Source organism: Pomacea canaliculata, linkage group LG7 (assembly GCF_003073045.1).
Source record: "Pomacea canaliculata isolate SZHN2017 linkage group LG7, ASM307304v1, whole genome shotgun sequence".
NCBI classification, from domain to species: Eukaryota; Metazoa; Mollusca; class Gastropoda; order Architaenioglossa; family Ampullariidae; genus Pomacea; species Pomacea canaliculata.
In genome coordinates this window covers 29,769,444-29,793,832 of record NC_037596.1, presented here as the reverse complement: position 1 = coordinate 29,793,832, position 24,389 = coordinate 29,769,444, and the positions used below count along the sequence as shown (strand labels likewise).

Sequence of the window (24,389 nt, the reverse complement as noted above, 5' to 3'; positions counted from 1 at the left end):
TCATCTAGTCAGTCAGACAAATGACTTAATCTTCATTTTATATATTTATATATTTATTATATATATTCCTTTCAAACAAAATTTACTATCTATATTGACAGTTCACGCTAGTACACGTCCACACACACATTCATTGTTGTTGGATAAATATACTCACAGTAAACCTGTAATTGCAGTGTGTCACTGGAGACAACTTCACCATCACTGTAGATCACCTCACACCTCACTCGGTTTCCATGATGTTCCCTGGTCACTGTAGTGATGATCAGGCTACTGCCATCAGGGAACCCGCCTGCATTTTCTGGCCACGTGTAATTTATTACACCAGACTCTTTATTGCTCGCACACTTTAAAGTAGCACTGGTTTCCTCCATTAAAGGATATCTGCTACTGTTTGCATGGATGTTGACAAGATCTGTAAAAAAACACTTGAAACTGTTAGCGACATTAAACTAACAATTAAGTCGCCTCCGCAGAAAGATGTAACCAAATACCTCATGTCTTTACTCTCCTTATAACACGTTCTTAAGCAAAATATGTAATTAAATCTCTCTCTCTCTCTTTCTCTCTCTCCATCTGTCTTTCGTAACTAAATATTTCATAATGAACAAACGCCTCTTTAGCATAGCTAAATATTGCAACGATGCCCCCTTTTTTTCCTCACGGCATTAAAAAAATTAAAGCTATAAGTTTTTTTTGGTTTTTTTTTTTTTTTTTGAAAAGTCGTTTCTTTTCTTTGTTTAAATAAACGATATTTATCATTCCATTTCGTTAGGTCCCTAAATATTATATCAGGTGTGACTTAAACTGAACCTTAACATTCTTGAATGAAGTGACCGAAAAAAAACCAGCAAGGGTAAGAAAGGATTCACATGTATGAAACGTTAGAAGGAGAGTATAAAGATAAGACTTTCACCGTGTGCATTTAACAAAAATATTGAGGTTATAAAAAGAATTTCAAATGAACATAGAATAAATATTAAATGAAGTGAAACATGTACTGTTAAAGAGGCAAGTGTAGCGGTCTTTTTATTAATAAAAAGTTGCATCCCTTTAGTTGGTTGCATTTGGGGAATAGATTTACACATTTAGCCTAATATGAGACTGGAAACCGTTACAATATTTAATTTCTGTATTCCATATGCAAAACAGGTCATTTCATTTGTAAAACCTGATATACAAACTATACACATATTGATGAGTTTTAGTTTTATAAAAAGAAAAAGTTCTTACAGTCAATGCAAGTGATGATGTGAGACCAGCAGACTCCGTCACTAGACTTCTCATATTGACACTCAGTGATGCTAGTCTCATTCCCAAGGCAAGATGGGAAATCACTTTGGAACCAACCCACGATCTCTAAAAACGTCCTCGCACCAAGCCTAAACATTGCAGAATACTTTTTCCGTAAAACAATTGTTCTGATAATTATTAATGCTTAATTAAAATGCTTCAGGTGTTCTTAATTCAGAAGAACTTTTATGCTATGCATCCGTATCGTGTAAGGTTAGATAAATGAATAGATGATGGCAAAATTCAGACGACAACAGTCTGCATTCATAGATCAGTATTTATGTAGATAGATATACTCTTAATGAGAACATAACTTTATTACAGGCTTTTATTTACTCCACTTTATATATATATTTCCATCTGAAGTAACTCATGTAGAGCATTTTCTTTTTAAAGGGAGAGGATAAGTTTGTAAGTAAAGAATGAATGAAGCATGGAGCAACAGGTGAACATTTTTTAGACATGTGTTTAACTGTGTGTGTAAAATGTAAAGTTTCAAAATCAGCATTTAATGATTAGCAAGGTTGATAGTTCATTCCCTTAAACTGTAAAATTTCAGTAGAATCTGTTCATCATCCTTTCACAGACTTGTTCACTAACAGGAGAAAAGAACTTACCATGGTAAGCCGAGCTGTCTACAGACGACCCTGGCAGTGATATTAGATGTCACACACACTCTCCCCCAACGACCAACTCCGATGTCTATCTCTACATGACCTCTGTTAGGTGAGATGCCGTCCAATCTCACCTGTATGTTTTCTGTAACAAGCCGTCAGTTATTCACTATCTCTATAAGTTTGTCTATATGTGCATTGCCACTTCAGTATCTGTGCAGACAAAACAGTTTCTGCATCAACAAAAAGGTAAAAATCATTTATATATTTAAGATGCGTTGCAATACTGTCTTAACATTTTAATTGTTGTGAAAATACATCATGTGTTTTACCTAATCTCTAGATATTCTTGCATGCTTGATATCTCTTTTGTCAGGAATTCTTGCATAAAAACGGTAAATGTGTCAATGTTTCTTTTTCTCCATTTGAGGATACACAATGCGACACAGCAAACAACAGAATAGAAACAACAGATTCTTACGTGAGTTACAGGTGATAGCAACGACATTGCGGCACCAGGTGTCACTGCTAATCCCTGTATGACTACACTTCTCTAAGCTGGTCTCCTCGCCTGTACACCTCAGGTCAGCAAACCTGATATCGTTGTTGCTCGTACTGTACACAACTAGGTACGAGGGATAAACGTGCGGCCTGTTTGACAAAAGGGATGTTTGTGCATTTGGTTTTTTTTTTAATCTGTACATTGTACCGACTTAACAAAAAGACATTTTAATATATACACACAGGTTGCAGTCAAAATCAACACTTTTTTCACAAAACAATTTTCCATATACATACACGAGCATTGTTTTTATTATCTCTCGTTACTTATAGGCTACGTTAGTCAATATTTTTTAATCAGTACAAATGACATAATTATAAACTTGTTTCATTATTTTAAACAAATCTCACACTCAAACACAGACACACAAGCATCAACATTTTTTTCTTATTGTATTTTATATGAAAAGATTTTTTTCGAATCGGTATGGAACTTAATGGTTAGAATAAGACGAAAGTAAAATGACCGCTTAAGAAACTGTAGTATATCATCAGTTTATCGTGAATATTGTCACGTGTCAGCGATTGTGCTGTCATCCTTGCATGCCTCCCATACTGAGCTGGCCCATCGTTAGGTGTTGTCTTCACGCTTTTGTCCCCTCTTTGTCTTACGTCTTGCGCGCGCGCACAGCTTCCTTGATGCGTCATTTTACTTTTTACTTCTTTGACGTCATGGGTAGTCGTCATCAAGTAACAGACGGTGCTGGACCGTGGCCATGACAGTCAGAGTTTTTCATTTTGTATCGACCGATCTGCCACAAGCCGTTTTGGGTGAGTAGAGATCCATTGTGTCGGGTTCCACACCATTCTAGTCTGTAAGGGCCTTTGGGTGGCGGTGGAAGTGCAAGTGAGAGAATCCTTTTATGTTCAAAGCCATAGTCCGATGTTTAATTGCAAGACTTGTACTTTGTTAGGTTAACGTTCGTGATTGCCGGGTCGCGACGCTTGTAGCGCGTACTCGTTTCCCGTTGTATGGATTTGTGTAAGATCAACATTAGATTTTTGACGAATCTTAGGATTAGTCCGATGGTCAGATATATGTGTCGGTGTGAAAATATTGTTTTAGAAATTGAGCAGTTAGGGACACGCCTGTTGATTGTAAGAATTGTTTTATCTACAGGCTTATTTTTCGTTCCTCTTCACTCTTCCACCTGTTGTTGTTTTTCGCTCTTCCTTCGTGTCACCGTGTCTTCACATCCTTTGTTCGCATTGCTGTCCGTCATCGTGTCGAGCGTCCACCCTGCACCATCATCATCATCTCGTCGGCGAGTGAACTCGCGACCCTGCTGCATCAGTGTGCGAAAACGCTTTCGACTGAACACCTAGAGCAGGAATCTTCGAGCAGGAGCTCACGTGGCCAGTGGCCGGCCCACGTCATCGCATCTGGACGAGAAGACAGAGAGGGGTGGGGGTACGTCGTTAGAGCGGCAAGCAAGGCCAGAGGGCGGGCTGCCGTCTGTGGACATCTTCAACGGACTTCTAACTGTCACCCTGCAGTGCGTGCGGGTGATGTATTGTATAGACCAGGGGTGGGCAATTAATTTTCCCAAGGGGCCGCATGAGAAACTGGGATGGTTCTAGAGGGCCGGACTAATATAGGTAACTCAGTTTTACCCAATACTGTATACATAGTATATATACTGGCGGGCGGGCCAGCGGGCGGGCCGGTCAGAGACAGGAGGCGGGCCGGATCCGGCCCGCGGGCCGGCGTTTGCCCAGGTCTGGTATAGACGGTGACTGAGATTAGCCTGTGCACAGGGCAGCTGATTTGTCTTATTTTAATTTATCTATTTTTTGTTTGTTGGATTGTTCGCGCTGATCTATATTTGTTCATGTGAGAGTGTGGAATGTTTGATATTTGATTCCTATCAGTATTATTTTCGTGGCTAATAAATTAGTTTTGTTTGTTACGTGAATTTTGTCTTTGTCATTTCTGTGTATGGTCTGCGCTCAACTGAAGTTCGACTGGATTCGTCGCGGTCACGCGACAAATATAACATAAAAAAATCAAATATAATTACACTGCACATAAACACAAGACAACATCAAGCTACACACGTGTTGAAGCCCAGCATCCTGCAGACCACCTGTGCCTCTTGTTTTCTAAACCTACGGTCACACACTCTGCGCCATGTTCCTCTGTACAACACCTCAAGGCCGCCATTCCACGGGGCAGTTCCATTCACAAGCCGGACTTGCAGCTGTGCATCTAATCAACCATGAAAGTGAATTCGTAACGAGCTACAGCAAATCTGATTACCTACAGACTGGAAAACAAAACTTTTCTTTTCCTCTGTTGATTTACGTAAGACACTTTCATATCAAATTTATGAAAACAACTGTACCTAACAGTAAAAATCTTTTTTTCTATTCTAGAATGAATAAGTAAATGTGTTGTACATTTCATACCTCAGAAGAAGCATCTTACTAGCTTTATATAAACCTCTCTATATTACATTGTAACTATGTCGAACATAAAAGTAATAAAGGACACCGACGCATGAGATCACAAAAAGAAAAGCTGAATAAATGCATGTCACCACAAATATCGCAATGATGTTTACTTGCTGGCCCGAATACAAAGGTTTAAATGCTGTGATACATGATAAATCTGAAGAATAGAAGACAAAAAATAATGGTGGAAAATGGTTTCTGTTTTTTTATCTTTGTCATCGGTGAGTTGGTTATTTGTTCGAATACATGCTTTAGGAGATTCATACATTGACATTATTGTTTTAGTAAAGAGGAGAGATGTTCAAGAGTTAATTAAAGCTCTCAGTAATGTTGCGTGTTGGACAGTCATACGCCCCTATCCACTAACCATAAATACGGTTTGACCGGATGACTGAGATATTTTTGAATCACAGCATACAATGAGAATATATTATCTGTTGTTAAGCAGCCCTTCCTAACTGTAACTCTATATTGATATGGCTCTCTCCATTCACCCAATGACTATATTGGATGTTTATCAAGCACTTACCAAACTTAAAGATACTAACACCAAAGGACCAGACAGCATCGACAACAAAATCCTAAAGCTCTCAGCACCTGCCATTACTGAAAGTCTGACCTATCTGTATAACGTCTGCATTGATAAATCTTACTTTCCAACGCACCTTAAACAAGCAAAAGTAATACAAATACACAAATCAGGTGATCCAAGTGACCCTACAAATTATCGTCCAATCTCAATTCTATCGCCTCTCTCTTAACCCTTAGAAAAACACATCCACAAGCACCTACAAGAGCACCTTCTAAGGTATGAACTCCTCCATACAAACTAATCCGGCTTTAGGCCCCGTCACTCTTGCCACACTGCACTTACATCTATGGTGGAACAATGGCTAAATAATATTAATGACAATCTTTTTTCTGCCTCCTTATTTGTTGACTTTGCCAAAGCCTTTGATGTTATAGATCACAATCTGCTTATCAGAAAACTAACTTTATATAAACTAAGTACCAGTAGTACCGAACTCAAAGAGTTGATGTAAAACCAACTGTTTTGATCCCTTGATGTTAAATTTGATGTCCCTCAAGGGTCAGTATTAGGACCCCTGCTTTTCTCCATATACATAAACGATCTTCCTCTCCCTATATCCCAATCTTGTAAAAATGTTTGCAGACGACACTACAATACACGCACACCACCAACAGATTGAGCCACTTGCTTCCATCCTACAGCTGAGCGCTGACGAGCTCCAGGCTTGGACTGATTCAAACCACATGTCCCTCAACCCCCAGAAAACTGAAGTCATGCTTCTAACAACCAGACAGAAAAGACAAAACCTAGCCACCCCATTTCCTAATATCCAAATCGCAGCTCAATCAGTCATGGAAGAACAGTTCCACAAACTGATGGGTGTTACCATTGACAATAACTTATCGTGGTCCCAACACATCTCCACCACAAGTAAAACATCTCCAAGAAAGTCTACCAGCTGTCAAGAATAAAACATTTCCTTGACACTCACACAAGAAAACTCTTCTTTATCACCCACATCCAGTCAGTCATTGACTACGCATCCACCCTCTGGGACTCTGCTAGTGGAACTTCAATGAAACCTCTAGCTAGTGTTCAGAGGCGAGCAATCAAAGCTGTCCTGCTGAAACCGAAAGTAGACCTGAATGACTTCACCTCTCTAGGCGTCCTTCCTCTAAAAAACAGACTTAAATTTAACAAATGTATTTTCATGTATAAAATACTGACGGGTATTGCAGTGTTCTGAAGAATATTATTTCTTTATTAATAACTTTTTTTTCTTGGAAAACGTCTTTAAAGTGATTTATCCATTCATCTTTTGTAATGTTTTCAACCAGTAGGTGTCTTCTACTTTTACCAACTTTTTATTTCTTTTCAAAATAGTTTTGGGTAACTGATTTGATTTGTCTAATTCTTTGTATCAAACCTATTATATCTTCTCTTTTTCTCCCTAACTAGCCTCCCGTACTGTCCCCTTGCGTCTACGGATTGATGAAGACTTTGATCCGACCTTTGACATCTGTATTTACATCAACAAGATTTAGCCATATTTTTTGCCTGTGTACATTCTTGGTCAAACCAGTCTGGTTGCTTTCTGCGGTTACCTGTAAAAACCTTTTCCTCCCACACGTCGCCACTTTCTGTAGGCAGTTCACCAACACATTAATCGCTTCATTCACATTTTGTTCTATTTCGGAGGACGCACCTGCAATTTCGTCTCTGGCTTTTCCATTGTTCAGTGCTGCTTTAAAAAGGGTTTACATTGTCGCCGTCCCACATTACTTCTTCGTTTTTTTTCCATTTCCACGTGGGTTCTCTCATTCGTGTCGTGTGTACTCTCAGTGACCCTAAACTCTACAATATTTTCGACTTTTAAAGGCAACAACAATCTCTTCCTTACACAGCTCGTTGAATGCACAGAAGTAATCTAAAACACAGAACCCTGACTGTGAACTAAAGGTAACAAAACAATTGACTTAGAAAAATCTACATCCATTCAGCATAATACAATTAAATAACTGATATAAAACAGTTAGTTTTCTGCAATAACATTTTGAAAATAGTATTATATTCGTTCGTAGCTTACGTCTTCTTGATATTCAAACAGTTCAAACTTCACACATTACTGTTTGTTGATAAACTAGTTCGTGCATTCAGGTCTCCGCACAGGATGAGGTGAAAGTCTTCTTTTATTTCCCAGAAATCCGTTAAACACTGTTCTAAACTATCGATACCATCGCTGCCTTCCGTTGTTTTGTACCATACTGAGTCAAGTCGTATGAGAAATATATGGTAAACACCAAAATAACATCTTTATCTAGATTCATTACAAGTCGATTCATGATAAGTACCACCATATGATCATAGACAGTGTTTATTTGTTTCATAAAATTATCTGTCTCTTAACCATGAATAAAACACCCCCAGATGGTCTACCATGATGACTCAGTTTCGTAGCCAAAGCAAAATACAAACAGTAGTCGGTAGAGTGGTGTAACTGTAGGCTGGTCTCAATATACTACAGGGGGTTGCATGGTCTTCTTGCAGCATCATAACATAACGATATTAAGACAAAGTGTAATTGAGTACTTACTCAAACCTTGTAGTAGAAGAGTAAACATCACACAGACACTGAGGACTGAGCTGATCATCATGCTTGCTGTGATGTCTTGCGGGACGAAGAGGTTGTGAGAAGAGTGTGGCTGGAAAGCTGACACTGAGCAGAAACCGAAGGGTGTGAGCTAACACGGAAGTAAGTAACTGTCGCGTGACCGCCACCGACGTCACCGGATGCACGCTCGCTACCGCTCTCAACAAAAACAAATACAATAAAACAGTTGCCCTGTGCACAGGCGAGTAACAAACAACACGAAGAAGACCCACCACCCGCTCGTACTGCGGGGTGGCAGATCACCTGTCTGTACAAAGTGTCCGCGGGCGGCAGCCCGCCCTCACACCCTGCGTGCCGCTCCCGCGCCGGACCCTTCTCCTCCAGCTGGCTCCCCCCCCCCTCCTCTTCCAGGTACGAGACGTGGGTAGGTTGCTGGTCACGTGACCCCCATGCTCGCCGGTCCTAACCCTGGCTGCTCCACACGAGGCTGGCCGCACGCTCGCGCAGCGGGGTCAAGAGTTCACATGCCGATGAGGTGACGAGGGTGCAGGGTGGCCGGTTGACACAATGGTGGATAACTCGAAAGGAATGAGACGTCAAGGGCGAAGAATAAGTAAAACAAGTAGAAGAAGTCGGATATGGGTAAGATGCAAAATATGGAGAAGAGGTAGAACGAGTAGAAGCCTGAAGAGAAAAACAATTCATTTAAAAACAACAGGCGACTCTCCCAAAACTGCATAGTTTCTAAAAAATATTCTAGTACAAAAGCATACAAGTTACCAACGAGACAAAAGTCCTAAATACACAAATCCACTAGAGAAAAACGGGTGCGCGCCACACGCAAATGCTATTGACGAGTGCATGTTGAGTTTTAAGAAAACTAACAGTCGTGCCATGGTAACCTCCTACAGACAGCTCCACGACTTAGGTTTAATAATAAAAAGCGGAAAAGGAGAGGATACGGGCATCGCACTCTCGTCGTGTCGAGAAATCACTTGCAGGTTCTCCGTTCCCTTTTTTTTTTTATTTTACAGAGTGGCGCGACACATACACCGAGGGATGCCATTGGTCACTCACCAACCAGTCAAGTAGCCATCGACAAGAGAACGACCTCCCTACTGACCTGTGGTGGCGTGGTGGTCAGGTGACTAACCTCACTCCCCGTCAACCTGGCGGACAGGTGTGTGAGCCCTGACGTGTCATTCTCTCTCTACAGACGTCAGTGACACCAGCCGGCTGATCGCGATTTGGTGCTGTAACCACTTAAACCACTTAAACCACTTAGGGCTGTCTCCCACTTAAATCACTCTGAGCTCCTACAACACCTCTATACTGGTCTGCACGCTCCTTGCATAAGGGCCCTCGGGTAACAAGCCACCTTCAACCCTAATTGAAACCATTACTATTTCTCAACTCTTAACAAAGCCGCCTGCTACAACCACCTCCTCGTCAAGTACAAGGCTTGCCTGTCGTCAATTAAAAAATAATTGTCAAGACACGACTACCATTACCTGACTTGTATTTTAAGTCAGAAAAGCACATCTCAATACCACATAAACTACTACAGCCACTTCTCCCTCTTCGTCCCATTTTCCAGCTTCTAGCTTCTAGCAGACGATACAAAGTGTCACTTACGACGAACATATGCAAATAAAACCATGTCACTAAACCAATAATTTATAGTTTATTGACAGTTTTCCATTGAATTATTGTTACATAAAAATAATCTTTCAATAAGTAGGCTGTACAACTTGTACCTTAAATAAGGTAAGAATATTCAAAACAAGGAGCAAGTAAAAAAGCTAAATGACAATCTTAGTCATAAATTATACAAATTACACAAATTAGTGCGGCACAACATTACTAAAGGTTATAGAGCACACTACAAATCCTCTACAGACAATTATATTTTTTGTAAACTTAAGAACCTATTCCAAAGCTTTAAGAATTGGAGGTTTTGTTACACGATCTAGTGGGCGTCCATAGAACACAAATGGGAAAATACACACCCGGAAACACGTACACATAATTGGACTCTCTTCACATGGCTGAATGTATCTCACATTAACTAACAATGAGTAAGGTGGATTTTGTATAATTTTTTTCTTATTTTTGTACATTAAGAGGTCTCTACTCTTCGCCTTTTGCCAACCTCTATGTTACAGTGGACACGTGACTTGGAATCTGTTAACAGCCGCCGCAACTGAACCTAACCGTCAAGCAAAGCTCTGAGCCGTTTAAATATCATCCTAGCAGTTTTTTTCAATGGCAAGTACTTTTGGTATCTTTGGCTGTATTGCATAATGACTATTCAGTATTAAGATTTCTTTATGAATATTATTTTTGTACAGTAAGAATGGTGGACGACATTAGCAATACATGAAAAAGTCGATGTCTTAATGTTTTGATTTAAGCCTCCACACATTCCCTTTTAATTCACAAACATGCGTACATACATTAGCAATACATTTTTATAGTGAAATCACAAACACATAGAAGAAAGGAGAGACGAACATGCAGACAAATAAAAAAGCTGAGAGGAGATCAAAGTTAGGTATCGATAAAAGGTATGCCTTCTCTAAATTTCTCTCAATAAGTTTTTTTAAGCATAAGTCCTTTGGACGCTCATTTTTTTATATATAAACAATATATTCGTCCTATTTTTAAAAAATATGCCAAGCTAGAATGATCAAGAGCTTTCTTTTCTATAAATTGCTTTTTAAAAGCTATCAATGTCGTCGACGTCGCTGTACTCGTGATCCGAGTCGTATTCTTCCCGAGCAAGCTCAGCAGTGTTGACATACAGGTCCTCTGTAATATGGACACACAATAAGGTCAGAACTTAGTAACATCAAATTATTCTGAACTGAATAATACAACCTCTATCTCTCTCTCTATATATATAGTTTATTTCTTTGAACTGTTTAATGTTCAGTGTCGGGTGCTTTCTTGTCTTTCAGATTGTTGGATAACTCATGAATGGTACCCTAATGACATTGAGTATTTTGTCTACTCACCTTCCAATATGTTAATTCTCTCTACTTACCTGTCATAATGTCTTTCGCTTGAGGCATGTTCATTACTTCGCTTCTAGCATTTTGGCCATAATAATTATTTGTTGCTCCACTGGATTTCATGTTCTCCAAAGGCACTGTTGTTTCTAGAGCCTGCCTTGTGTTAGCCTCTGCATGTCTGCTCAAACTTTTCTTAACTAGAAACAAAAGAATGCTTTCATTAGAGCACTTCAAGTCATCATTTGTTTCCGGCTTGTAATAAATTTGTAGGACCAGCAGCGATTTCCAAACTAAAATGCAAAGCAAGTTAGTTGATCTTAAAGCAGCTGCCAATGGAATGTCATTTCTTTAGTAGCAAGCTGTTTATTCTTGTGTGTCTTTCCATTGTCTGATCACACAGCTAGACAAAATAATGTGTTAGGACCTACGATCCTTTATTAATTCTTTCCATTTAGAGACAAGTAGCAATTTTCAATAAGAAGGCATATTATAAATAAGGTTGTACCTCTGCAATGCCTGGCTATACAGACTGTGACAATAATAATAACAACAAGCACAGCAGCAGTCCCAACAGCTGCACCAATGATGACTTTTACGTTGATGCCTCGGTCCTCTAATACAAACAAACAAACAAACAAACACAACATCGAACATATGCTTACCTGTTTATCTATATTTCTAAAAATACTATGAGTACCATGGATAATATCTGAATATTTGTTTTATTTAAAAGCTAATTCTGCTTCTAATCATAACACCTGCTAACTTAACAAAATGCTAATTAAATAATTTATTTCTAAAGTCAATGAACGGCGAGTCTGCAAACTATTTTGTAATTAACAATAGTCAACTTTTGTAGCAAACAATCGCTTTTGATTAGTTTCCATTTTGTGTAATATTGTAATAGAGCAACGTATAATAGCTTGAAGATGTACAAATACTACGCCTGCTACCAAGATTGTAGTAAACAATGCTAAGAAATCAAGCTAGCAAGCCAACAGTTATCAAACTAATACCATATAGTAAATGTAATTATAACCAATGCTTACCTTTACTTCTGACTACAAACATAACAGGCAGCTCTCCAAATTCATTGCTAAAAATAACTTTATAGAACCCTTCATCAGCGTTTGTCATGTTGATGGTGGTGATGTTGCAGATGACTGAGGCAGGTAAAGAGCTGTTCCCCTTACAATTGACATAAATTTTATCCGAGACTGATGTCCCTTCGGTGCTCTCGTTAGTGTATTGCCCAAGGTAGAGTATTTTCTTGACTTTAGGTGTTGGGTATGCTGTCAGTTGAAAACTGAAAAGGCCTTGGTTCACATCAAAACTTAGAATTGCAGGCTGTCTTTCGCCATTGTTTATCCTAGGAGCACCTAAACACAAGGCCGATAACTATCATTAGTTCTTAGAATGAGCAACAAAACAACAAGAAACCCACACCTATCCAACCTTTACACAGACACAAATATATGACGAAAACAGATTAATGTATTTGACTACAATTTAATCTTTAATTTAACCAATATTTACACTTCAAATCTTACCTATTCCAAAAGCAAATAACTTTGTCACAGGGAGACAACTCTTACTATATTATCCATAGAACGACTTGGTTGGCAAGTTATTCAGTGACTTATAGAAATTGTTATAGAAATTTATTAAATATTTTAGGTGTTAAAATATGTAGGTATGTATATTATTCACATATGAATAATAATCACGTTTCTTATAACATTAATATGTTTTCATACTGTTTAAAATAAAGTATTATATAATAATATTGTAAAATGTAATGTTACATTTAGCCAGCAGTTCTTGCAGTAATACTTACACTCAACGTAAAGCCTAATGTTACGACTTTCTTGTCCAACTCCGTTGTCCACCTCACACCTGTAGTCACCTGCCGCCTCGCAAGGTGCTGCAGTCAAGTCATATGTTAACTCTACTCTTTGATCAGGACTTTGAACTGCACCTCGAGGCCTGCTAGCGACCTCTCGCTTGTCGTTCGAAACACTGACAATCGTCATGTGAGGTGATGGCCTCCCCTCAGCTTCACAGCGCATGCGCACGCTAGAGTTTTCAGCAACGGTCACAACCGTTCTGGCTTCAGCGTTTATTTGGAAGTTTAATACGTGGGCTCGGTCTAAAATTAGGAAAACAACAATAAATTAACTAGTTTAAAGAGCAAAACATTATTCAATAGCTTTTTTTATCAAAGAAGAAAACTAGTGGGTACTAAAAAAAAATTCACGTTTAGGTAATAAAAAAATATACTAATAATGTGTTGGTTTGAAAGATTTATCCATATTTATGTACTAAACTTTATATTGAGAACAAATAAACAATAGTGAAAAGGTTATATTTTTAGCTCTAAAAGATTTTCCCCTCCATATGTAAAGAAGGTATGAAAATTTTCTAGTTTTATTACGCAGTGACCAATATGTCTTTTAAAAGAAAAAATTCTATTTCACTATTAGAATCATAAATTAATATATAAGAAGACAATACGTGTTACGTATATAATGTATATAATGGTTACAAAATATGATAATCACATTTTACAATGACTTCAAAGCTGTATGTTGAACTTAGAGGCAGACGGCCATCACTGGACACTGACTCAGAAGACACAATACAGAAGTATCGACCATTGTGATTGGTCTTATTTGCAGAGGATATTTGTAACTGTCCGGTTGCACTGTTAGCCAGTCCAGACCATCTTACAGAAGCAGGAGGAGGGTTGCTGTCAGCCTCACAGTAAAGAATGACTTGCTGGTATTGACTGACAACACAGCGACTTGGACTGGACTCCAGAGGTTCACACGTGTTTCCTTCCCATTTTATTCTAACCACAGGGCGATCTGAAAAGATGTCAAAACAACAAAACACATAGCACGTTGATTATATGTAATTATATTGTATTGTTTTGTTTTATATACTCGCTTCTGAGACGAGTACCGTCAGCTTCATTCTTCTTCCGCTCACTGTAGTTGCACATTCATATCAAGAATATCATTAATGCACCATAAATTGTGATTAATATTTTCTGTCATTTCTGTCCTGTATAATAAAAAACTAACATTTATGCATTCTATGATGACAGTTAGGTGTTAAGGTTCCTGTGTGGAAATAAAAACATCCAAGTAAAGTATGTCTTTGCAATCTTACAATATACATCCATTGCCAATGTGTCACTCGTAGCAATTTGAGTTCTCGGAGGCTGTCCATAGCTGGCCATACACCTCACTCTGCCTCCATTGTGTGATCTGGTCAGGTTGTCAAAGATAAGATATTCACCAGAAGGACGACCACCTGCAGTCTCTGGCCAAGAGAAGTTCAGATGTGACAGACCTCGCTGTGAGGAGACGCATTTCAGTGTAACATTGGTTGCCTCCATCAGTGGGTAGGCAAGGCTGGTAGACTTTGTCTCCACAACGATGAAAAGAGAGGATTTTGCTGAAATAAAAGACAACGCAGTGTGCTGTGATACTCATGGGGTAGGATTTCTACTTTCGCCGAAGACATGCTTTTTATTCATTCACAAATAGACAGCAGTACTTCTACAATATGCATAACAATACATTGAGCCATATAGTGTTGTCTCCTTTGATAATTATATGGCTATGACACTGAGATAGTCATGTTCACAGATATAAATCAACGATAATCAAGACAGAGAGCGATCCCGTAAAAAGAAAGCAAAATGCTTTTTCTCTGCTACTTTTTAAATTTTATTTTTTCGTTCTTTTATATTTACGTTATTTACGTTATTCGATTATTAGAGAAGTAATTATAAACAAAATTTACAATCACTGCAGATTACTCCAAGCTCAGGTGAAGAGCAGGTATCACTGAAGCCAGTAACTGTCTGGAAACAGCCCAGTATGTTGGACTCCATGCCCGTGCACACAATACCAGCGACAAGGAAACGTCCTGTCCTCGGTCCAAAGGATGATGACTCCACAGCAGTTGCTGCTTTTCTGAATATAACAGAGAGGACAAATGCAACTAAAATTTTTGATTTGTATGAATAATGATGATGGTACAATAATTTTATTTGCGAGACTCTGTTCCTCATATATTTAAAAATAAACATTTTATATTCATTACCTACTTTTTTTTCGGTGACACCGATATGGTAAAAGCAGCAACATTGAGTTATGACCTCACAATCTCGCCACTACCTTGGGTGCACAAGGAGTGGAAGTCAGCATGGAGAAGAGTATAGAATTTGTGAACACCATCAAGCATGGAAAGACTCACGGTGTCCGACTGGAGAAAGTTTACAGCTTCAGGTATCAAGATGCTATGTTCTGGAAGGACCGTGGATGCGAGGAGGATGTTGGACTTAGGATACAAACACCACCAATAACCAGTCTGAGTAAATTATGGGATAACACATGAATATGTCCTTTTCTCAAGCGCTTGTGTTCCTAAAGCTGTATGGATGTTAAAAGGGGACCTAACTCACTAAACATGGAGAAATGGATGCAAATGATTCAGAAGAGTGTCCCAATGCACAAGATAGGTGGCGGACTAAGGTAGTGATGATAACGTTGATTTATTGAATTTTATACCAATTACTTTTAACTTTTGTCTTTACTTTTTATTTCTTTTTTCTTTGTTTTTCTCTTAAATTATTCATATTTTATTTTAAGCTATACTCTTTATATCACATTTTCTCAAGCATTAATTTTTCTGCTCTTCCCCAAAATACATACAAGCTCGCGCGTTCACACACACACACCCACAAACACAACATTCCTTACTCGATGGTTTTCTCATTTACTCACTCACATAAATCTCACTTACGAGGGATAATTCATCTGTCTGCAAAGGACGTTTGCAAGGCTACTGCTGAAGGTACTGACACAAGGAGTAGTCCATGCAGCCCCAAATAATATTTCCACACGACCCATATCCTGTCTTGTGAGCCGGGTACCCGCTAGACGAAGTTGACTAGAAACTGGGGAAATAAATTTAAAAACATTACAATCCATAGCTGGTTACCATTTTCAGCCTGGTTTCTTGTACGGATTAAAACACAATAAAGCTGTCTTGACGATAATGAGGTTAATTGACTCTTGAAAGAATCTCTAAGTTTAAAATCGCAGATGTCGTCCATGCTGTAAAACAATATGTTTCTAAACGTAAGAAGTAATAGGTCAATGTAAATAGGTTTCATTACGAACAATAAATTAAAAGGTGTGTGAGACGGACTTATAAATTTCGCTTTAGATGTCCTTCGTTGGACAAGAAATTCTCTTCATTTATGAAACACAAATGTGACATAGTTTTTTTTCCTCAATCATTTCCTAATCCATTATGGTTTTTTACTTAAATTCCTTAATAACAGGCCCGTAATGATCGTACTGTCTAGCAGATTTCACAAACTATTTTTAGACGATGTGAAAGCAGTGATGAACAGCTGTATATACTTAGTGGCATACTCTAAACAAAAATAAAGCAGTCCTCACGGACGGTGCAGACGACACCGACATCTTTTCCATGGTTACAGTTGTGGTTATTGTACCCACTGTGCCTACACTGTGCCAAAATGGTTTCTGTACCCGTACACGCCAAGTCGGACAGTAAAATGTTTCCTGAACCTGCTCCGTACATTACAGAGCCCACAAACAGTGCCTCCGGACTAAAAAAAATAACAAGTTAAGTGGTCAAATTTTTTTACGAAAAAGCAGAAGGCTAGGTACATATAGAAACTACTTATTTGGACACAATATAAAAAACAACACTGCAAAAGTAAGGAAATTAAGGATGTGACTGAGCAGTAAAAGTCTGTTTACATCGTGTAAATTCAATCCTATGTTAGAATCCACTCCACTCTTGCAATTAAAGTTATCATTCAGCATTGTCAACTTTTTTCTTAATAAACAAGAATGTAAACGAAAGTAAATTATGTGTCGATATCGTTGATCAAATTTTGTTTTGCTTACTAACTTTGGTTTCAATATCCGAACTAGCGGTTTCAATAACATTCTCGTGAATCTACAGAGTATTAAAAGTAGCAAACAAAATTATGATCGGGTTAATACAAAGGCATTGAACAACACATTACAAACCTGTCAAATCCCAGCATCCTACAGGCCACCCGAGCGTCGTTTTCATCAAAGTAATTGTCACACACTGTACTCCACACACCGTTGTAGAACACCTCGAGGCGTCCCGCCCACCACGTCCCGTTAGATAAACGAGCTGTCAGCTGGACTGCTGATTGTTATAAGAATATATTCAGCAATTGTTTACTAAACCTTCATTACTATGTTTTTTTTTAATATACTCACAGTGTAAGCATTTTTTTTATTTAAGATAAAATAACACTTTCTTGTTACCCCCGAAGGCCGAGTACCCGGTAGAAGAAAATATTACTGAAATAAATTAGAAAGCTTTCAATATCATAACAAGGTGTCATCTGCAGCCTGGTTTCTTGTACTAGCTATAAGCACAAGAAACCTCACTTGAAGGTAAAGAGCTCACGTGTTTGTTTGTTGTTTTTTTTCCATGATTTTCACTTTTGTCGTTACTTTTTATTTCCTTTTTCTTTGTTTTTCTCTTAAATCTCTGAGAAATTCTCTTAAATCTCTGAGAAAAATCTTAATTTTTCAGTTCAACATTATTCATGCCATCCATGCTGTAAAAGTTAAACTTTATGTGAGACGGATTTATATAGCTCAGATTATGTATTCCTCTTCGGTAAAACAAAAACCAAAAAACAAAAAAACTGAAATTGCGTTTTTTAATCAACAGTTAACCCTCTATTCTTCTACCTAATTCTGTTAAAATTTGTATCATTCAGTTCAACATCATTTATGTCACCCTTAGTGAGAAGCAATACAGTCTTTTAATTAGGAAGTGACAAAGCGTAGAGTATGGGCATTATTAGAATAGTCAATTAAATAGTGTGTTGGATGGACTAATAAAAATCAGATTACTTTCTCTTCGCAGGCTAAATAAAATCTTATTCACGCCTAGAAACGTACATATAACATCGCTTTTTCTTAATAATCTCTTAATCCTTTGTTTTTTGCCTTTTTTAAAATTTAATCTGCCATCACAAGCGCTTACTACCGTAGTGTTTAGTAGTCTACAAAGTTGTAAAATGAAAAAAAATGTGCGTCACATGCTCTTAATAAAAGAAAAAGAGTTCTTACAATTATTGCAGACGACACCAACATCTTCTCTGTGCTCACAGTCGTGAGTATAGTACTCCTTGTGATAACACTCCTCCAGACTGGCTTCTGTACCCCTACACGCCAGGTCGTCGAGCCAAATCTGACCTGAACCTGCTCCAAATACAGAGGAGTCCACAACTAATACTCCGGGACTGAAAACAAAATGTTGCACTTGTCAGATTTATCACACATTTGGAGAATATAAAGCGTACATACAAGCGACCTAACTGGACAAAGCATAAAAATAAAACTACAACAGTAGACAAGAAGGCTGCGAATGATGAGTAAGGACTCGATACTATCTCAATTTAAAATTAACAGATTTTCATTTATCAGTGACGATAATTTTTAATTTAGGTTGTTAAAGAGAAAGAAATGAAGTCATTTATTTCTAAGTTATCTAGAAAAAAAATACATGTGATGGGAGTAATACAAAGACATTGAACAACAAATTACAAACCTGTAAAATCCCAGCATCCTACATGCCACCTGACCATCGTTTTTATCAAATTCATCGTCACACACTGTACCCCATTGCCCGTTGTACAACACCTCCAGGCGTCCTGCCGACGGAGTCCCGTTAGCCAAACGCACTGTCAACTGACCCCCTGATAATTTTAAATTAGTCGAGCTTTAACTGTCTGAGTTAAATACATTGTCTTGTGTATGTATATATTTGGAAATTCTATCCATATGTCTATTTGCGTATACTCAGCTCTCAAACTATTTTGTTAGTTTATAAACCGTACTTATATCATTAACCCTTATTGCGCACAAAATTGATTGGCATAAAGCAAGGACTGTTCACATCATTATGATAGACTGAAACGTATTTCCTGTTCAGTTAGGAGATTTTTGTTGATTATATATGTTATACGTCAGACTGACATAATTTTCGTTTTCAAAAACTGTCTCTTACGATGTATAGGCGGGTGTGCGTGCGTGTGTGTGTGTGTGTGTGAGTGTTTGTGTATATGAGTGTATATGTATGCAGGGATGGGGAGTATGCTTAGACTAGCTTACAGCTACTGTAGCCGGCTACAAATTTTGTAGCTTGTAGCTTAAGCGCTACAAATTAAAAAAAAAGTAGCTTGTAGACGTAGCTACATTTTAGAAATACTGTAGCTTGAGCTACATTTTGGGCTACTTTCACGACCCTGTAGCACTCTAGTAGTGTACAAAGTATAATGTCTTTGGGTTTGTAGATTTGCATCTATATTCCAGAATGTTCAGCACGCAGCAATGTAAAAGATAGAAGGTCTTTGTGCGATGGAGGAAATTGATGTTCAACAATGTAGCGATGTTCAAAAATGTCTTTATTGCGACGAAAATAGAATGTCTGTGCTAGAATGTTCGAGGTAGGGAGAATAATTAGCAGGGCTGACAGTGGTGTGGGACTCTTTTGTGAATTGAGAGAGAGAAGTTAGGCCAGCTGCTGAGAAAAAGATACTGAATTAAAGAAAACTTCAGTGTGGAATATCAAATACTGTGTTATTCTAGGTACGACAGCCACTCTACGTGCCATTTGACGTGTTGGTTTACACGACACATTCGTCGACAGTGTAGTCAGACCAACACGACAGCCACTGCTCTCACTGCTCGGTCTTGACAGCCAGGACACCACGTGTTTCTCGCACGCTCATGTAACGCAACAGTACGACCGGGTCGTCCATGTGCGGAGCGATTTGAAAAACGAAAGATGACGTTAGCCCCATCAATTTCCAGCCTTATTGGAAATTTTTTACATTTTTGCGAAGCCAAGAAAATGTGAGGTATAGCTTTAAGATGCAAAAGAATTGTTGAGAGATTGTCAGTCTGGACAGGACTTATCATGAACAAAAAGCTGCGCACTAGGGTGACAGACAGCAACTCGAGGCCCAAAGTTCTGCGTCAAATTCAATTCCATGAGGACTAAAAGAATGTAGATTTGTTGGAAGGTTACCGAGGTTACACTCCAAAAAATTAAAGATCCATATTTTAAAATCTTAAGGGTTTTAAATATCAGAGTAACAAAGTAAACATAGATACAGTATAGCACTTTAAAACTGTTTTTGAGTACCTAAAGTGAAAATTGTGACTCTAATCAAACGATTCTTGTTTCAAAAAACGTACAAGCATTTAAAAAACAAATTTACACAATACCATAATCATATACCAAAAGGTTTTGGGTTTTTTGTAAACTAGAGCACTGATAAGACAAACTGATGCATAAGGCGTTTGATATCTCAAGATTTCTTAGGAGATATAAAAAATCAGACATGGTACCCCGGACTCAGTGTGAATGTGGGCAATTAAATATTTAGAAAATAATGTTAGAAAAATGTTATTTTATTCAAAAGTAATGTTTATACCATATTCTCAAATGCACACTTTCGTAGCTTATGCATTACTAATAACAAAATTGCAAATGGTTACTGCTGTAGCACAATAGGAGCCCAATCTAGAGAAATATGTTTTTATAGTTTAGGACTGATTGTTCAAAAACGACAAACAGAGAAAATTCAAGCCTTAAAGATTTAAAATAAATATATCTATAGTATCCAGATCATTTTTGAAAAACTATATTTCAGTGTTTATATGCTACATTTGACATCCTACTAGCATTATATATTAAAGTCTTATTCTAGTATGCCAGGACATATACTTTTCACCCTATCAGCTTTTTGGAAACAATTCAGTTGTGTTCCTTTCTTGTTGTTCAAGTGTCAGTGTTAGAAAAAAAATGCCTTATGATCGGCTTGCCTAAATTAGATTAAGCAGCTGTTTTAACTTATTATTTCCATGCAAACTCATTATTTATTTCAATGGTCTGTTCTCATTGTCACAGTATTGATAAGGAGGTTGACATTGTTTCATCGACCACATAACCTAACTTATTGAAAATTCCACCAGGTACACTGATACTTAAGCATCTGTTTAGTTTTCATTTCTAGATGATAGGGAACAAATAGTTATAGAAAACAAAATGTTTATCGGAAAAACTTAGTATGAATTTCTTTTGTCACTAAAACAGATGAGGGAAAAAGATATCCAGAAATGTACTTATTCGTTGTGAAAAAGGGTGAGTGGGGAGGCAGGGGGCAAAGGAATGAATGAAAGCATTTATGGATTCACTAATAAAATTGTCGGATATATCGCAGTTCTCCGTTTCATTATTAATAATAAAAACTTTGTAACAGGCAAGTCAATAGTTTTTGATGTGTATGTTTGATGTTTGTGTATGTTGCTACAGCCAGCTGACTACAGCTAACTGGTTAAACATCACGACTGTTTAAAAGTGAGCCAAAAGAAGCTGGCTTACATTTTAAAAGTAGCCCAAAGTAGCTGGCTACTTTTTGCGAAAATTGGTAGCTGTAGTGTAGCCGGCTACATTTTTGAAAAAAAAGTAGCTGTAGCCTAGCCGGCTACAAATAAAAGTAGCTTGCCCAATCCTTATGTATGTAAAGATATGTAACGTGCAGTGTTTATATCTGTGTTGTATACGCGTGTCTTGTAGTGTGAGCGCGTGCAAGAAACAGCGAGTTTCACGCATAAGTCCTGTGATACTAATCTACGTCCACTTCCGGTTTTAATCTGTGTTATTATTGTGACGCCTCTGCCTGTGTACGAGATCCTGCGAAATATCTCTCAAAACAATAGAAGTGTGAGTAGTATGTTAGAATACATAAACAACAAGAATGATTTGCCACAACTGTACAAGTTTACACTTAGTTCGGAATACGTCCTGCAAAATTGCCTTTGAGACTGATTTTATAAATAATCTAGATATTTACAACTCCAATGTACTGTCTGGAGCTTTGTCAGTTCTGCTTATATCTTATGCAAATTATGTATTATTCTGTTATCGTATTCATCCATGTTCTGATAAGGTTGTGTATCTACTTATGTTCATATCCTTCCTTATTCAATATGATGATATCTAGAATCACGGGAACAACATATGACAAGATGACGCAGGATGTGTGCTTATCTACCATGTGTGCTAAACCATTTTATGCACCTGACTTTCAGCATTATGAAAGTCAAGTTAATTTTTTGTATCAGAATGTCATTTCTATATAACGACTCAACAGCTACTACTATGACAATGGTTTAGAGCGTGTGATTCATTATGGCACGTATTCCTAAGAAGGTATTCCCTCCCAAGAAAGAGAAAGAAAATCTAAGAGAACAAACAAGTGTAAAATCATAATCACTGAATGAGAGACCAAATGTATATTCGATGCATCAACACAGCACCACACAACCACACACTGAAAAAGGAAACACGCAATGAAGAAGACATTTTTAACTGACCCACCAGACCTGCGGACAATCACTACCAAAATATAGACAAGATGCGATGAGCCTGTACGATGATGATATCTGATGCGATACTTGACAGAAACGTCAGACTGGCTGCAGAGACATCAAACACAAGGTCTGCAGATGGATGACCGTAGGAGCTGTAGGTCCCGCGTCGTTCAATCAAATTAAGTCGAAAAGGAATTTTTATCGCACTGAACCAAGGAGTCAATAAACAGGTGCACAGACCTGGCATATCATTCTGTTAAGTGCATATAATATACATATCCAAAAACAAACGCCGCCTGGACACAGTTCCGGTTTTTGATCTCCAAGTTAGTATTCTTAAATTTTCTCAAGCTTCATAAGAATATTTAGAAACAATCATACATGTCATTTGTCGGCTGAAAGGAAGCGACTATAATTAAGCCCGGGCTAGCCTCTGAAACATGAGTGAGACAGCAATATAGTTGATAAACAATAGATTCTTATGTACAGGACCGAAGGTAATTAAATAATTGGAAGTCCATCGCACTAATCATCACGGCACTCCGGAGGCGAGTAACGAACACGCTGTGAACAATTTCTTGCTACTTAGAAGATAGCAGGACTGATGAAATGTCACTGGAGCATAATGTCGTATTAGTACTTCAACCGGTCCAATCAAAAAACGATTATATTTCAGAATGGTTCACAGCGAAATATGTACTACACAGATATCTCATGAGCAAGCCAGTGTGCTTTACACTCATTATATAATAATTTTCAATCGACACCGATCTGATATTAACAGCAAACATTTCTAAACCAAACTAACAAACATTTTGTTAAATGTAAAGAGTATCATTCAGAGAGAGACCGTATCTTAAAAGAATTAAAAATACCTTTAGAAATAGGCATGGGAATAGGCAAACAGCATATCTCATTCCCCCGTTATCTCATCTCTCTGTCACACATACATATAATACTACACAGTCTCTACAATGTGAAGCGAGAAGAATATCACTGGATCTCGATCGGGCGAGAGTTACGAGACTGAACTGTTACACAGAATTGAATATAATGTGAGCTGACCACTAACGACACGCCAGTATAATGAGAGACTTATAGAAGACCTACTAGCTCTCTACTAATATATACTTATTAGTATTACTAAGCTAGAGTACCCCTAGTAGTTGCTCCTGGTAAATTACTTAGGACATCTCATCAACTAGCAATTAGACATGTTTGTTGTTCATGAATATCCGTGTTTAATATTTAATTATTTACAACCTGTTGTAAGAACAGATGACCATTTACGATGTAAGCAAACACAAACTTTGACTTCATTGTTTTCGCTTATTTTACTGATAATGTAAGGGAAAAAGCGCAATATACTTCACCATGTATGTATGGCACTAGCTTTTTTCTGTTCACATTCCACACGTCTCTCGCACAAGTCTCTCTGCTCGTCCACAATTTCTCTCAGGAGGCACTGCTCCCGCTTTCACTGTGCGTGTGAGACGGAAGATAAATGTTAGGCCCGATTTGTTTTTGCAAAGCTCATTAGAGTTGTGCTAGAAAGGAAATGTGCTCTTCATTAAATATATCATCATCTGGAGTTTCTTTACATGAGAGCAGCCATGACTTAAGTGTAAATAAAGTTCAAGGGTAGTACTCAGATGGACCTTCAGCCCTTATAGTGCATGCATGTTAACAATGAACTGAGCTTGAAGTACCTGTGTCAGCACCACAGGCGAGAAGCGTCTATTTGACACAAAGTGAATAACATCGCTGTACACAAAGGGACCGTAATCACTGTACCCTGTAGCACTTATACCTTAGCCACTA

General features: G+C 38.0%; 1 protein-coding gene across 1 annotated transcript; it reads right to left on the bottom strand.

The window, feature by feature from the left end:
* LOC112567607 lies at nucleotides 1-19,125 on the bottom strand. Its single transcript, XM_025244302.1, has 20 exons — nucleotides 18,736-19,125; nucleotides 18,255-18,427; nucleotides 17,166-17,313; nucleotides 16,563-16,735; nucleotides 15,898-16,051; nucleotides 14,893-15,065; nucleotides 14,254-14,541; nucleotides 13,641-13,946; nucleotides 12,917-13,228; nucleotides 12,129-12,458; nucleotides 11,585-11,692; nucleotides 11,112-11,276; nucleotides 10,791-10,876; nucleotides 8,048-8,195; nucleotides 4,527-4,677; nucleotides 2,389-2,558; nucleotides 1,911-2,052; nucleotides 1,234-1,382; nucleotides 196-415; nucleotides 1-4 (listed from the first exon to the last, which is right to left on the bottom strand). Exons 1-20 carry the CDS (start codon nucleotides 18,750-18,752, stop codon nucleotides 1-3), a joined length of 3,417 nt encoding a protein of 1,138 aa, XP_025100087.1. The 5' UTR covers nucleotides 18,753-19,125.
* Between the last annotated feature and the right edge of the window lie 5,264 nt (nucleotides 19,126-24,389).